General features: G+C 33.3%; 2 protein-coding genes across 4 annotated transcripts in view; one reads left to right on the top strand and one right to left on the bottom strand.

The window, feature by feature from the left end:
* Positions 1–17,910, bottom strand: part of GABA-B-R2 (gamma-aminobutyric acid type B receptor subunit 2) — a gene marked incomplete at its 5' end in the record, with an annotated part of 146,850 nt that overhangs the window by 120,317 nt on the left and 8,623 nt on the right.
* Positions 11,102–17,910, top strand: part of LOC106688694 (uncharacterized) — a 13,433-nt gene continuing 6,624 nt past the window's right edge. Inside the window, exon 1 of one of the 3 annotated variants that reach the window (XM_014433272.2) lies at positions 11,102–11,222. Coding sequence is in view for 1 of the 3 variants with exons in the window: in XM_014433271.2 (XP_014288757.1) it covers positions 11,338–11,354 (17 nt within the window). In the remaining 2 variants the exon portion in view is untranslated. Of the gene's footprint in view, positions 11,355–17,910 lie in introns of all 3 variants that reach the window. The other 2 variants (XM_014433273.2, XM_014433271.2) reach the window with 2 other exon arrangements.

Genomic DNA, 17,910 nt, shown 5'->3' with positions numbered 1-17,910 from the left:
ATTTTTTCTACATTAGATTACACTACTATACGCTTAAATATGTTTATTTATATCTCTTTATGCTTACCTTCAAATATGTTTAAATAAAAACAAATTGTGCATTAAATATATTGTCTATTTCTCAAAAATTGTGAAGTGATAAATGAGATATGGTTACCCAATAATTACTTCGCATTTTTAATACCTTATGCAATTAAAAAACTTGAAATACATTGGAAGTGTCCTTAATTTAAACAATTCGTATGGTTACTTTGTAATTTAATGGAATACGCTTAATCTTCTCCCTGAAGATCTCTGAAACCTATTTGTTGATTAGTATTGTTGTATGTTGCAGTATTCTATACTACTTTTACTATATATTTTGTTTTGTTATAATTTATATTTATATTACTTAAGTTTTTTATTGATGTGTTATGAATTTTCTCATAATTTTAATTATATAAGCAATGTGAAGTATAAGATTTCTGGTGTGATTTTTATAATTTAAAATTTAATCTACATTTTTAGTTGTGTATGTAGTCTAAAATGTTCTTAGGGCCTTTTAAATAAAATTTTTGATTAGAGAAACTTATCGTTGGGTGTATTTCTAGTCCCGATTATTTTTGAAACCGTTCAAAAATCCTATAACATTACCAGTGGAACGGTACTAGCCTTTTGATAATCTCCATAAGACTCATACCCGTCCCAATGATTGTTATATATACTTTTATCGGTTTCATAGCTGTTTTTGTTTGCAGGCTTTTGACGGTATTTTAAATGGAATATCTGGTTTGACGGGTGCTGAGATTGTACTCAGAGAGACACTATCAACCTTTTCTTTCTCTTGGTTGTCCTCGTTTTCAAGTGCTTTTTAATTGCCTGCCTTTGTTTCCCTTTTGGCCTTTGACTTTTAACACTACAAACACTTTAATGACGACTGAAGGTTAAACTGAATCTGCCTCCAGTATACTGTGGTTGTGATTCCATCGATAGTTCAACCTTGGTCTATAGACTTTGAGGAGCAACACATATGGTCCAATATTATTTAGCACCGAACTTTTAAATAAGTATTTTTTTTATAATATTTATTTATTGCTATTTACAACTGTACATTATAATACATTTAGTAAATCTGATCTAAGTTAAATTGGAGTGTTACAGGCGTGTAGAGAAACTACCCATTGGTAGCACTCTAATGACATTTTACATTAGTTGGTCTTGTGGCCATCTTCTTTTCAGGCGCCTCGGAGTATTGTTAGGAATGGAAGAGTATGCATGATTAGAAACTAGGGGGTTTGAGTGGTTAGAGAGTTTATAATGGAAGGAGTGATATCTGGTTCGGGCTATATCGGTTACATAGAGAACATTAAGGTCTTTATGTATGATTTTATTTGTGACAAAGAAAGGCGCATTGAGGATTTTACGAAGGATTTTGGATTGTAAGGATTGAATACAAGAGGAATTCGATTTAAATAATTTAGTTTACATTTGTTCACTCCAAAGTTTACTTCTTTTTCCCAAAGGATTTCAATGCAACAGACTTTTAGCCCATCAAAGAATTTGATGTGCCTACGGCCTATAAATTCCGGCGTAGACAGGAGTTGGAGCTTCTCACATATTACTCTGTTCCTGGCCCGCTGGAATGAAGTTCCTCTGACTATTCGCCTCAGGAGGGAGTTCTGGAAACTCTACAGTTTCAAGAGCGTAGCCTTGTAGAGGTGTTGCAAGAGTGGTACACAATGGACACAAAGGAGCAGCGTCGGACGTATGATGGCCTTGTATATCTTGAGTTTCAGGCGTAGCGCGATCTGTTGTGAAGTAAGAAAGTGGTAGAGCCTATGCGCCTCTGCCGGACCAGCTTTACTCTCTCCCTGGCGTGACTTGAGAAGGTGAGGTGCCTGTTGAGAGTCACGCCCAGGTAGAGGATGTTGTTGGAGATATTCCAACCCTCACCATCCACGACGAACCGTTGGTGTAGCCTGCTCTTCTTGCCCTTCTGGACATTCTGACATTATGATGGCATCCGTCTTAGCTGGGTTAACTCTGATGCCATCCTTCTTGAGAGCAGCTACAATGGGGGCAGAAGCGGCATGTGCATGGTGGAGGGCCAGTTCAGCTCTCATGCTGGAGGCGTAGACTCCAATGTCGTCGGCTTAGGCTGCTACCATTGCGTTTCGATGTTTGATGGCGACCACTGGGCAGCGAGTGGGACACGCTCTGGAAGGCTTGGCAACGATCCAATGAGATGAAGGCAGTTGCAATGTTGTTTTTCATCCGTTCTATGGTGTGAGCTTGTAACTTCACCTTGATGGTGGTAGAAGTAGGTAAGAAATTGGAGGAGGGAGGTATCTAGTTTTAATGTCATCCAGTAAGCCAGATGGCTGATCTAGTTGGACAAAAACAATTTCTTGTGTGCTTGTATTTGATATATTACTTATTTTTATAAATAAATATTTATTTCAATAAATAAATCAATACTACTAGAAGTCTGTGAGGCTTCTATTATTATTGAAAGGTGCTAGAAATCGTTTTCATTAAGTCAAATCATAAGTGGAATGAAGTGATGACCCTAGCTGGTGCTAACCGGTTTGTGTAGACCAGAGAATGAGCTGTGAATTTTTCTGAGTGAATTATCATCAAAACATACAAAAATTGGTATCAATAGTAAATGAAAGACATTTTAAGCAAGTGGTTTTAAAAATATAATTACTGAAAATTCAGATATTAAAATTTAACAGTTTAACTACATCGATTTATTTCCTTTCCCAGCAAAATATTGGAATTTTTATTGTTAAATACTGTTAAAGTAAGCCCTCATCATTACCCAGAAAGTTTTTTTTCATGATTGATTAGGTTTATTTTTATCTAGTATCAGAATATGAATCGTCAAGAAAGTTTTAATTATTATTTTTTGCAAAACTTCTATCTAAGGTTGGAAGAAGAGAAACTTTTGATTTGTAAGGACGGAAGCCATTAAATCCTAAAAAAAAATCTATTTTTTTGTTATTTATTTGATACCAGATCGGACTGGTTGGTCTGGCTAATGTAAGTTACATTTTTGTTTTAACAATTAATTGGGGGGGGGGGACTATACTCAAACAAAAAAGATCCCAAACACTATATAAAATGTTACAAATGAAGTAAAAAATTAAGACAAAATAAATAGATAGAAATAATAAATATCAATAAAAGAGAAAAGTAAGGTTAATAACAAAAATAACGACATTCGTAGACCTAACATAACAAACAATTGCCCACTAATGGGGTAATAAAAAGTTAATTTAAAAAAGGACGAAGAGAAAAAAAAAATAAAAGCGAAGTGATACCAGTAATAGGATTGATAAATATATGATTTATAACGGGATGTCTTGCTGCAGCCTAAGCTTCTGGCTTAGGGTTGAGGTTGGATTTCTCCTCAGTTAGTTATAAGTCACTGCTCCTTTAACTGTTGGTAACTGGAAGTGGAACTTGATGAATCTTTTTTTGATCTAATCAATTTTAGCTACATTGATAGATACATTTCAAATCTGTTAGCCTTCGGAGAAGAGTCTTCGATGGATACACCAATATACAACTTTTCTCTTAGCACGCCTATAATTTATAAACTGCTGTTCGATTTCGACCCAATATGGTCGAAACCTCTTTAGTTAAAATTTTGAGAAAATTTGGAAATGAGTGTAAGTACGGCTTAATTGATGGTGCTCCAACGTTGTAGATTAATTGAAGATTAGTGTAAGCACGATCAGGTATAAATTTTATCAAATTCTATTCACTACTTTCGCTCAAAAGCTATTAGTTTTAGATTGTAAAAATTGTTTTGTTTTTTTGAAATCAGCAGCTTTAAAAATATGGATACGGTAATGTAATAAAAATGTTTGTCCATCTAGATCTGTCATATGTCCACCGTAAGGTATAAATAATTTAATTATAGAGTACAATTTTGTACTGCACATACTGTACAATCAATGTTAGTTTTAATTAATAAAAAAGTTTTGTAAACTACGGTATACCTGAAGACCACGCCAAAAATTTGCCTTCAAACTGTAAATTTCTTAATGAAGAATATTATATCAAGAAAGATGATCTTCTCAACCAATTTGATGATATTAGTAATTTTATATTAATTAAACAATTATGCTGATAAAGTATATTTATTCAAATAAATATAGAATATAACAGGAAAAATTAATGTTTCCAATTTTATAAATATATAAAACCACCATGCCACAACTACCTTGGTTGAAAACTTTAAATTTATTTAAATTTCATAAACAATATATGATGGTCACATCTTTCATATTGCGTTAGAAACCGTATGAATTTCAACTAGTGACAGGAAGAGTGATATATCTATCTGCTTGCAATACACGAATCAGCATTACAAATTGAACTTGTCGAACCGGAAATTGAACCCAGATATCCTCATGTCACGGTGGCTTTCATGTTGAGTACATACCACATACCTGGAATGTGGTATGTACCAACTACCAAAAAACCTTTTATAATACATGATTGTTGGTTTTGGTAAATATAACTTGGTAAGTATTTGTATATTTCAAAAAAGGCTAGTTTCCAATAAGCTTAAAAAAGCGCTTCTTAAATTATAAAATTATTATTTTTTAAAAATTTAATTGCTCTATTCAAATGTTAGGGAATCGATGATTCCATAGAATTCAAAACATGTATAACACGAATAATTTAATTTAGATTGAGAATTTGAACAAGTTAAAAAAAATAATAATAAATAGATTCGAAATAATAAATTGAAATGATTACATGGATGAATAAAAAAAAAATTGAAATCATATAGAAATATAACCGATATGAATTTAAAATACTAAATAATATATAAGGACTCGCTCTTTTTGTAGGTTGTCACTGAAAATGCCTTACAACTGACACGACGCTGCCGCAATGATAACTACAGTCGTCAGGCAAACATAGTATACTGAAATGTTTATTTCTTGTAAATACTTTGATTTTACAAATTGGTGACCTTGTTATGTATTGTAATATTGCTAAATGTATTATTGAACCAATAAAGATTAAGAAGAATCTTCTGATCTACAAAAAGCTAGTGACTTCCACTAAGTATCTCTCAATCGTGTTTAACAGCCCAAAGAATTGTCTAAGCACAAACTTGGCCAATCATAGTGCGAGTTTCCCCTTCAGGAAACCACCTCCATAGGAGGCAGTGAGTAACAATACACAGTGGAACAGTATATAATTTTGTAAATATACATTGGATTTTTATTTCACTCTGCTTTCTCTGTTTGGAGTCAGAAATAAATAATTATATTTAGCCACCTCGATAAATACTATATGCAATAGGAAAGGATGAAATGTGGTAAAGAAATGGTAATCGTTGTTATGATTGACAATTGTTCAATATTTATATTGTAAATAATCTATTTTGCACGGGACTAAACCCCTCCCACCATAATCAATTGTTAAACAAAAAAATCTTTTATATTAACCAGGCCGATCTGGTATTGTATATTGTATATTTTGTGTATATTATATGGGTATTGAAAAAAAATACATAGGCAAGTTAAATGTGTTTAAATATATAAGGAATAGATTTTAATTAATTTTAGGTATATTGCACAACCCTAACAAGGGCTCCGACGAGATTTCGGAGAGGGGTTGTTATAGAGGGTGGTGAAATCGAAGCGTGGAGCCTCTCGTTATATTTATAGGGTAATTAGGAACTTTCGCCATTATCTGTTGGCTCAGGAATTTATAGCATGGCAGCTGGACGTCAGGAGGCTCCTAAACTTACTCTCTACTTACTTACCGGCTATACAGCCCATGAAAAACTTGTCATGATTTATAATTATTTTTAGAATTTAACGTTTTTTAATAGTTGGTTAAAATAATCTGAATACTTGTTTTAGCAGACCCCCCAACTGGGTAAGTCAATAACAAAAAATAAAATAAAAATAGAAAGAAAACTAAGCCCTCTTAAAAGCTTATAACTGCAAAGTTTTACAAAGCGATATTTCAGCATAAAAACATTGTTCAAAAGATATAGCTTAGATAAAGCTTTTTTCCGTCATAACTGAAAGTATCTTAATTTGCTTAAAGGTAAGACATTTTTCTTTTATTATGGCTACTAAGTTTGAAGAAATGTAAGTTATAACCTATTTAGGAAAGGTTCTTCAATAATTATTACATTTAATGATACAATAATTATTACTACGCAGGATCCGAAATCGTTATTAATTTTTTCAATAAATTTCACAGCAATAATTATTGTAAAATTATTATTTTACAAATTAAGAGAAATCTACTAAGAAAGGGTTATTGGTTCTAAAATAAACGAATAACTGTAAAGATATAATGTATTAAATATATATAATTATAATAGATATAATTTATTAATTATTTATTAAATAATTTTGTTGAGGTATCATAAATGAGAGCTACTTTGTTCCAAAGTAAGAAAGGTTGGAATCGAGCATTGACCCAAAGTAAGAAAGGTTGGCTTCGATTACTGGGCCAAAATAAGAAAGTTTGGCATCGAGCATTGGCCCAAAGTAAGAAAGGTTGGCATCAAGCATTGGCCCAAAGTAAGAAAAGTTGCCATCGAGCATTGACCCGAAGTAAGAAAGGTTGGCATCGATTACTGGGCCAAAATAAGAAAGTTTGGCATCGAGCATTGGTCCAAAGTAAGAAAGGTTGGCATCAAGCATTGGCCCAAAGTAAGAAAAGTTGCCATCGAGCATTGGCCCAAAGTAAGAAAGGTTGGCATCTAGTATTGGCCCAAAGTACGAAAGGTTGGCATAGAGCATTGGCCCAAAGTAAGAAAGGTTGGAATACAGTATTGGCCCGAAGTAAGAAAGGTTGGCATAGAGCATTGGCCCAAAGTAAGAAAGGTTGGCATCGATTACTGGGCCAAAATAAGAAAGTTTGGCATAGAGCATTTGCCCAAAGTAGGAAAGGTTGGAATCCAGTATTGCCCCGAAGTAAGAAAGGTGGCATATAGCATTGGCCAAAAGTAAGAAAATCAGGTGCGGTGTGCGCATCTCACAACTTTGATTACTTCTTTAACTACCAGCCTACTTAAAATTCAAATAAGTGCTTACTCGTTATGGAACATATATTTTTATATTATTCACTGTGCCAATACTTTCCTCCACTGATTTTGGAAAATTAACCTTTCTCACTGTTCTCAAAATGACCCTTTGGAAATGAACCTTCCTGGAGGCAAGTTGACCAACTCTAATCAATTTCCATAAAAATACATTTAACAATATTTCTTGTTACGAAATTTTACCATTTATCTTTTACAAAAGTTTGGCTTAATTACAAAAATGAAACATTTTATTAAAATGTACATTAGTTCAATGCTAAATTTTTATAAAATCCATATTTAAAATATAAAGGATAATAATTTCATGAGTTTAATCGTAGTCACCTGAAAAGGCTCATACATATCGCACTAGTATTTCTAAAGTGACACAACTCAAAAATCGGTGTTTTTGAGTTATGACTATGAAAGAAATTGGTAAATATATCTTTATGAATCATCAAAACTGTATCAACCTAGCTTCAGAGCTTGTCCGCCAGAGGGCACTTGTGTCACTCTTGCTGCCTTAATGCTATTCCCCCTCTATAGGCAAGAGTGTCACATTGTCAGTTGTCTTGAATTTTGAGTTGTGTCACTTTAGAAATACTAGTGCGATATGTTAAGTGAAATTAGAAAAAGTTATATTGTAATTATGACGAGCAAACGTTATCAAGTAGCAAAACTTCATACAAAACATGCTTCAGTTTTGCTACAACTTTCTACGTTAAATATTATTGTTTATAAAATCTTTAACTTTCAACTATATATAATACGTCTATATTACTCATCTAAGAAAATGTATATTCTGTCCAGATTTCCAACTGGAAAAAGGATTTTTTCTCATATCTCCTTAAGTTAATGATCAAAACTGTTCATAGTTTATATTTACCCATTTTTATTAGTGCTAACAATGTGAGATAGGTTTATTTTTAGCCCGGCAAAAGTATACCGCAGCCATTGAGGGTCTATTGTACACCGTCCTTTCCTCTGTCCAAAGCAGCTCAGATGCTTTTGCAAATCTGGGTATCGTGTACGGATCAACCGTCAAAGCTTAGGATCTAAGATACGATCTCATCCAAAGGTAAAGAATCATACCCTGGCCGGTGCATTACATCTGCATATGATCTGATACGCGATCTCATCTTCCTTTTTTGCAAAACCTGCAGATTGGAGACTGTCAATCTCATTTTATAGAGATGCTCCTTCAGCTGACATTGTCCAGTATAGAGCCCTGTCACCTATCTTGAAGTACTCTTGTCCATATTAGGAAGTGTGTTACGTGTGATATAGTTAATTAATTCAGATTAACAAAATTAAAGATATTTTAGAGGAAGGTTTTTTGAAAATGTGGGATTCGATCCCTGTCAAACTATTTCAATGAGGACAACCCAATCTGTTGTTAAATGCCATTTAAGAGTTCTTTGATATCCTAATTTGATCATTTTTTTAAGGTTGGCTATAGTAGCACGCACTGTACAAGATGTTAGTTGAACAGCTGTTAAATAAAGATTACTGTCTGAATAATTTAAAAAAAAATATTTTGGAGTTACTTGGGCCAGGGCGTCGTAGTTGATAGTACATTTAGTGGCAGTGAAGTATATTTCACGCCGAAGCTCTTTTACAAGGTGATACTTTACAGCCTCGGCAGCAATGGTCATGGTATAATAATAAATTATATATAAAAAAAAAATATGTACTATATTTTATTCTAGCTAAAATAAAAAATTATAAAAAATCATTATAAAAAAAATGGGAAAAGTTATAACAAATTTATATTCAAGGTTCGAAAGAGAAAAATTAAAAGATTATTGTTTTAAAAAAAAATTTAAAACATTAATCAAAAATAACTTTTTATAAAGAAGGGCAATGCTACAAAATTTGTTTTTTATGCTTATAAGAGGTTATTATTGATGGAGCTATTCTAATGAAGCCTTATATAAAGGATAAGGTCATTTATTCCGAAGATGAAGATGAAGATGCAAAGACTATTTTGCTGAAGACTCTCGAAGTATATATATATGGATAAGTCTGATTTTGATTCATTGTTAAGTCTGATTAAATATTCTAAATTATCGAATCATTGGACACACATCACTAACTTAAATTAGATCGTTCCAGAAAGATTTTATTTGCTTATTTTTTGCCAAAGCTCACAAAAGATAAGAAATAGAGTGGTATGAAAAAAGCTCGAAGTTGGCCTGTTTAAAATATCAAAGAGCCTTTGGACGAAGCGGTTTGCGGTGACCCCGTTCCACACTCCTCCATTCCCACAACAAATATTATCCGAGCTCTCTTATTGAACTCCATCGCCATTCTTTCCCTTCCATCGCTGGCTTCCCTTCAAGGGGAAGCTACTCAGATCCTTCAATACAGGAAACCAAAATTAATCTTATGTTGGAGTGTTTGAAACGTGTCTGGAATTGCCAGCAGCACTGGAAGTTAAAGGATGCTCTCAATAAAGGGAACTACTATCTTGGTATCATGATTATTAAGATCTGTTAATTATAGTTAGGATTAAATGTAATGTATTCAGTACACCGGCAGAAGATGTCTATATATTAGGTATCAATAAATATATTTGAAGTACATTCTCATACCGACACTCAATATTCTAAAATCGGCTTTCAGCAAAGATAGGTTTTTGAATATATGAAAATTCTTGTTTGAGTCAAATGTGTTTATTAATTATAACAAAAATGTAGTCTCAACACTTCTTTATTAATCAGTGATTATGTGAAATAGAATTTGTATAATAATTATTGTAATAAGGGTAACTGTGCAAATAATTTGTAATTGACTCATGATAAAGATTGGCAAAGGCAGAATGGCCTGCAATAATGTGATGAGCAATGTTTAGCTGTAATAAGTGTGAATAAGATCCTTGAAGATGGGGGAGGGGGTGGGCTGAAACGAGGGAGTGTAAAAATAATAAAGAAGTGTGGAGACTACCATGTTTTTGTTATAAATGATAGGTTTTTAGTCAGTAGAGGTCGTATTTTCGTACAGTTAAAAAAATAAATTTATGCAAAATTTTGCAGTAAAAACGCATGCCAAATTCAAATTTATTGTTTAATTCATAATATCAATGCATCGAAAGCTTATATAACTTGTTAGAATAAAAGAAAACTCGCTAAATATTGAGAACTAACAAATAGGACTAAAACTGAAATAGGGAATAGGCACTAACCAATAAAAAGTTAGGCAAAATAATGAAAATCTGAGAAGGAATCCAGTTTAATGTCAATGAACGTTTGATTATTTTTTTAAAAATAATTAATATACTAGAAGAAGATATTTGACCATAAGAAGTAGTAGGAAGATAGTCCGGGTGAAAGTCAATAAAGGTATCAGAAAAGTAAAAGAGAACTATTTGTTGTTAACAAAAGTTTCCGCTTTCCGTTTCTCAACCTCCTCAGTTGTCACCTTTGTTTCAATTTGGCAGCCCTGACGAAGCCTTACAAAGTGGGTCGAAACGTTGGTTAACAATAAATAGTTTTTTTGTTACTATTTTGATACCTTTACTGACCGCCACCCGGACTATCTCCCTACAGTTAAAAAATGAACAATAAATGAACCCCACAATGCATGTATTCGTGCAGGGATACGTAAACGTCCAATTTAGTGCAATATAAAAGTGGCTGTAATAGAAAGATCTTGCTCATGATTTAAATTTCTGTTGAGGTTTGATTGATTTCGAAGCTAGTGCACAAAACATGCAATTGCATGAATACAAGTAACATATAATAAGTACAATTTAAAATCAACAAATTTCAAGAGCAAAGTTATCTTTATAACCCTTAAATAAGTAAGCATGGTTGTGATGAAATGGTAATAAGCAATAACCTAACTATTTCAAGGCAATACAAAGCCAAAAAATGGATGTTATTACAAGTTCATTAATTTACGTATTAGAAAACATAATCCCACAGGGAATTTATTGAAGAAAGAGGCTTATGAGCTTAATTATCTAATTTAATAAAGATAACTAAAGGTTACATTAGCATACCCGTCCATATGTTTTGGACAGCTCACTTAAACTGCTCCAAAATTATCACGAGTAATGCAATCTTTACGAAAAAACCTATAATCCCTTGAATTAAAAATGTATATGAACTTTGTAAGTTGCTCCCTTTTAACTTTCAACTTAAACATCTGGGGATTGCGAGAGAAGGTTAGGAATTACAGTGACAACTTAAGTATATATTTAAGTAGTAAATATTATACAAGATGAAATTATGTGGTTTCTTATGAACACAAAAAGTTCAATATCTCCGTTTCCGTGATGAATGCCTACTGCAAGAATGTAAGTCACATATTATCTATTAAAAATAATCAACTAAAAATCATGTTAAAATAAAGATGCGGTCAAGGGAGAAGTGAATTAAAACGAGGGTTATAGTTGAGGATAATTGATTAGACTATCAAGCCATGGTTAGCGATGTTTCGTTGAGTTTTACTTATATCTTTTTTGGTAATGTTGATATTGCTTCAGATTTTCAATGGTAATTGAATTAAGAATGAGGTGTAGATAGTTGACCGTAGATTACTGATGGGAGAAGATGGTCGGGGGTGCGGTCAGCAAAGAAAAAAATAAATAAACAAAAAAATATCTATTTATGCCACACTAACTGAATTAAATTATGTTACATGTATACCACATGTAAGTGAATTAAATTATGTTGATTACAAACATCTAAGATGCAATGCGACTATGAAGACACTACTAATAAATTTTAGACATGATAAAACTTACCTGGTAGAACTAGCATGTCCTCTTCATCTATTCATTGCGCCTTTCCAATCTCAGTTTACTGATACCTTAATAGACCTTAACATTGAAGTTTTCCATCAAAACTTACTCTCTATCAAAAGGAAATTATGATTCCTATACTTGTTTCACTATTTTGATCTATAGGACCCATTTAATCCTCCCAATCAATTGACGAGATAGAGGAATGTCTCTCATCCAATCTCCAAATCTTTTTAGTCAAATCGCACCTCCAGAGCCCTTTACCTTCCAACGATAAACACTGAAATTCCAGAACAAATGAAAAGAAGAGACGCGGCACAGAAAACGCTTTATGTGCACTAAACTTCAGAATGATTATTTTAGAAACCCTTAGAAACCATAGTCCGCAGTGCTAATGCTAATGCATCCACAGTGTCTTCTACCATGCCCGAGATCTTGAAAATCCTAAGGAAATCTTCCTATTACTTTCTGTTTTACCTAATGATCTAAATTTATTTTTCTGTAATATTCTTCCGAATGAGCCTCAGATCCTTCCACTTTCTCTTCCTATTCCTCAACCTCCATTTAACCCAAATCAGTTCTACTTCCGTTACGCAACTCTTGATAAACCTATTGCCTCAGTACCCAAATCCTGAAGAAATGACATTGGACAAGACCAAATCCCAGGACAAATGATTTAACTATCCTGCTATCCTTCCTGCCCTTCTAAATATCTATAACTTTTCCCTTCAAAACTCCATTTTTCCTACAGTCTGGAAAAGAGTACTAGTTAGACAACAGCTTCCGACTTCAGACCCATCACCATCCTTTCAAATGTCTAAAGGTGCAACCCAGTTCTGAATTCATCGTTAAAACAATCCTGTTGCTCCTTAAATGTGCTTATTGCGTTTTTGTAAGATAATAAGTTCTGTCCTTAATACATTCTAATCAGGTTTCGGTTCTGCTAAAAAAATTCCTAAGACCTTGTAACGTAAGTATAAAAGTATTCCAGTATAAACTAACAGAACATTTCAATCCTTTCCCTCTTTAATTTTTCTAAAGCCTTCGACTCCGTTATCATTTATATGTCGTTAAATAATTATTCCACATCTGCACCGATACCTGTTCTCCAAGAAGGGATAATTCTCAACAAACAAAGGGGAACTCTGTGTTTGAGTACCAGAGCTTTTCACACATGGGAACCACAGTTCCTTCCAAGTGGTTATGCGTCACTCATGCTGAATGGACAGAAGCCATTAACAGGTAAAGATCGATATACCCTGTGATTGGCAGTGGGTTCTCACCCCCTATCAGAGACGCTCATCTAGGGGGCGTTGTAATTTATACCCAATAAGAAATAGGATTCCAAAAAGGGGCGTCACTTTCATCAAGTGGGGAAGATACTGAAGCGGTAGAGGCAACTGAAGTAACAAGACGGGCTAGAGAAGAGCATGAACTTGGAGAAGTCCTAAGAAGGGCTCTTCAGAAATGGAACTCAAATGTTTGAGATGACACCCACGGTTATAACAACACGACACCAATAGCGAAGACATCATCACTACATACCTCGACACACACCACCCAAATCAGCAGCTTTAAGTATATATTATGCAATAAGTAATAATGTAATAATCATATTTTATGGCCACGATTTATTTGAATCATTTCAATTATTTTAATAACATCATTTATTAATAAATTGTAAATAAATACTTAGTTCCTTTATGTAGTTTATTTACTATTATATTACAGAGTACCACCCCTTATTATATTATATAATTAATGGTAACAATATTTTATAAAAATAAAGGTATTTAATTGGTAAACTGGTAAACATACCAAAAGCCTTTGGAAAAGAATCCAATTATAATAATTGTTTTGCTGTATTCTATATCAATTAATTAACTTTTTTTTTGGATAATGGTCTTCAGCGATTATCCTGGCATACTGACTAAATCCCGAAACAGTACAAAGCATTATTAAGTGTCATCCCTTACGGTCTCTTACTATCCAGTTTACCAATTAGTAGTAATTAAAAAGTAATTCAGCTTATTTTTTATAAAACAATAAGGAGTGGTGTTATAGTTTTGAAAATGATTCAGATAAATTGGTTTTTATGTTTTGAACTTTATTTCTATTGGACAATTAATGTACATGTAGTGGTATATTCCTGGTGTTTATTTTACTATGGGTGTAAATGGTAATGATAATAATAATAATGAATAAACTGGAATAATAATGAATAAGTGATTAAAATAATAATGAAGCATTGATTATAATAATAATGAATAGGTGGGTTTATTTTTTAAATTCAGTTTCACCCAATTGGTTTTTTAGTCTCTCATGATGGGTTCAACTGCCCAGTAAAGACACACTCATATTTCGTTTGGTTTATATTATTTCCGCGGGTTTTAATTCTAAAATAATTCAAGATGGAAAGAAAAAAGCCGCCCACATCAGATGAAATGAATAATTTCCTAATTCTAATGGAATATTTAGGTAAAAAAAAAAAACGAGCGAAGAAGATAATAAAATTGTCAAAAAATAATTAATAAAAGAGATGAATTTGGTGATAGGTTTACGAATGGTTCAGTCAAAACAGATTTCGGTAAACTTTCATGAAGAAGAAAAACTAAGACAGCAATTTTTAATTATGAAATTATTAAATATAAAAGCGGTGAAAACAAAATAGAATATATAACGGATGGATCCGAATATTTTTGTTTCGAGGACGAAACATTAGCTATTGCCGAGGTTACAAATAATTCATAAGAGCCCGATAATTTTCAAATGATAATAGAAGTTTGAAAAAAAAAAGTGAGGAAATTATGCACAGAATTCTGAATAACATTGAATCTCTAGAGTGTAGATTAGCCAGCAGGACAGAGTACCTAAACGACGAATTAGAAGAAAATTCATAATAAAAAATAATTGAAGTTCCAGTACCTGAAGCTCAAAGCGAAGAAACTGTTAAAATCTCAGAAGAACCAGAAAGCCCCGTTGTGAAGAGAAAACTGAATAGTTGAAAAGTTGTTTATCAAGAAATCAGGAAGGAACATAATCAAATTGAAAACACGGTCTGCGAGATAGAGTCCCATGAAGAGCTGCATTTAATTCCCATTAGTCCAAAAGAGTTCTAGTTCCGTATGGAATTAAAATGCAATTGAATAAAGTGCAATGCACCTCTCTATGTTTTAGAAAACATAAATGGATAGATTAAATTATAAAGGTTTAATAAAGTAACATACATTTAATTTTGCATTACTTTTAAGTCAGCCTGGAAGGAAAGAAAGATTCACTTTTATAATGGCATTTACAATGATTCTTCTGCATTATTAAAAATCGGCTAGAATAAATCCCTAGCCTTGTCACAGACTAGATCTAAATAAGTTCTGTGAGTTTGGCGTATAGTTATATTCCAACTAACTTTAGTACTGTATTTTGAAGCTGTAACGGTTTTTTTATGAAACGTTTTAGGTTTATGGCCCGAAATACCTCTTTTAATTTATAATCATAATTCTTAATAAAGTAGGTAGTTTGTAAGAATGTTACAGATTATATTTTGGTAAAGATTGCTACATAATATTTTATGCGTACTTAAGGCAAGTAGAATCGACTATTAATTCTTATATCTTTGGTCCAATCTTCCGCAGATAGTATGGTGAGCTTAAGGGGTCTTATAAGACTTTATACTGGTAATTGGAGACTTAAAGTTTATAATCTGAAGATTAGTGATACCCCATCACATTCCCTCTTTTTCCTTCCAAGCTGTAAATAATTTGCAATCCATTACTTTATAAACACTGCATGGTTTATGGAATCATTTTTCGACATTAGTATCACAATTAAAGAAAAAAAAAACATTTTCTTTTTTTGATCCTCGACTATGATGGGTTAAAGAAACATTTTAACTTTTAATTTTGAGAAAAAATTTTATATGAATATTCTTTCCATTTAAAGCTTTTTTATTATTACTATTTCTTTTTTTACCATTACAGATACATTGCTTATAGATCAGACCACCTAGACAACATCCATAAATCCCTAACCCATTCCCTCGTTCCTTCCACTCCAACTGACGCTATCGAAGCAACCTCTGTAATCATTTCAACTCGCCCTTTCCACTTAACATTATCAGATGTATACTGTCCCCCCTGGTTATTCACTTTCCTACAATCACCTTGAGTTTTTATTCCTATCACGCTTCATTCCTGTAGGAGACTATAATGCCAAACACCAACGATGGGGATGCTGTACATCCAATACCCATGGTAATATCCATTCCCGAGTCACTCCCTCCAATAGTTATTCTATCCTAACGCCTATGAGTCCTACTTATTGGCTTACATCTCTCAAGAAACGTCCTGATATCCTAGATGTATTTATTACCTCCCAAATTTCCTATTCCCGGACGATTATTGAATCTATAGATGACCTTTCCTCTGACCACAGTCCAGTTATGAGCCCTACTTCTTACATTCGAGCTTCGTTCCTAAGCCCTCTCCTCCCTCATTGATAAATCAACCAGTTGACTGGGACAAACGTCGCAATGATTTGGAAAACAAACTGAACTTGAAAACTCTACTTAAAACTAAACATGACATTGATGAAGCAATGAAAAACTTAACCGAATCTATAAGAATTTGCATTTACGACAACACAACGACCAGCAAAATTAATAATACCATACGTACTAACGTGCCACAGCACAATCGCATCTTATTAAAGGAAAAACGCAGAGCAATGGCGAAGTGGCACAGGACTAGATACCCAGCAGATAAAACATATTATACTACATTGACAAACAAACTCAAAAGAGAACTTAAAGAATTCAAACTACAAAATTTAACTAACTTAACTCAAAACCTCACGACTACTGTCTAATCTGTTATATTCCTCACCTACATCTACAATGCTGTACTCAGATCCATATATTTTCCTGACCATTGGAAATTATTCATAATCAAAACGATTCCCAAACATTAAAACCCACCAGAATACCCATCCTCCTACCGCCCTATCTCTCTTTTACCTATCATCGGCAAAATCCTTGAGAAACTCATCTTGATACGCCTGTATCCCATCCTTGATTCCAACTACATAATCCTAGATCACCAGTTTGGATTCCGAACATCCCACTCCATTATCCAGCAATGCCATCGTTTGGTTAATGTTGTCTCGTCTTCATTGGAGCGCGGAATGTACTGCCTTGGGTGTCTTTCTTGATGTAGAACAGGCTTTTGATCGAGTCTGGCACCCAGGACTGCTATACAAGATCCGTAAATTCCTACCCCCAACATACTTTCTCATTATCCGTTCTTATCTCTCCGGCAGATTATTTCAAATAAATTACAACGGTGCTTATTCATCCCTCTTCTGTCAGTCTGCTGGTGTATTCAGGGTAGTATCTTTGGTTTTATCCTTTATACAGTTTTCATAGCTGACATCCCAACCCATCCTAACACTATCCTCACCACGTATGCCGATGACACATGTCTAGTTTCAGTGAACAATGATCCTTACATTGTATTCCAAACCCTCCAATTCCACATGACCACCCTTAAAGAATGGTGCCAAAATTGAAGGATTAAAATTAATTCCAATAAATCCCACCAAATTAACCTTCGTCGTAAGCCCATGACCTCTTACCCTACAGTATCCTTTAATAATACTCCACTTATCCTTTCGAACAGATTCGTTACTTAGGACTTAAAAGACAGGAAACTGCTCGTCGATTTCGACTATTACAACATTTACTAGACAAACGGTCTAAATTGCCAATCCATTACAAAAGACTGATCTACATGACTATTATAAAGCCTATCTGGACATACAGAGTTGAGCTTTGGGGCTCCACTAAATCATCAAATTCATCCTGAATCCAATTCTTACAGTCCAAAATACTTCGTAAAATCTTGAATTCTTCTTTAACTGGATTTAGTGAATGACACAATTTCTTCCTTATTAAACTATAATAGTTTATTTCATATCATACAGCAACGTTTCGGGAGATTTCCCCCATCTTCAGGCTGCTAAAAAACAAATTCAACAAAACCATAAACATGTGGTGGTAACACATTAATGTTGTTATAAGACATTAATATATCATTTACACTCAAAGAACTATTTA

Source organism: Halyomorpha halys, unplaced genomic scaffold, assembly GCF_000696795.3.
Source record: "Halyomorpha halys isolate HHAL.00 unplaced genomic scaffold, Hhal_1.1 Scaffold1179.1, whole genome shotgun sequence".
In the NCBI taxonomy this organism is placed as follows: domain Eukaryota; kingdom Metazoa; phylum Arthropoda; class Insecta; order Hemiptera; family Pentatomidae; genus Halyomorpha; species Halyomorpha halys.
This window is presented reverse-complemented; position numbering and strand designations above follow the sequence as displayed.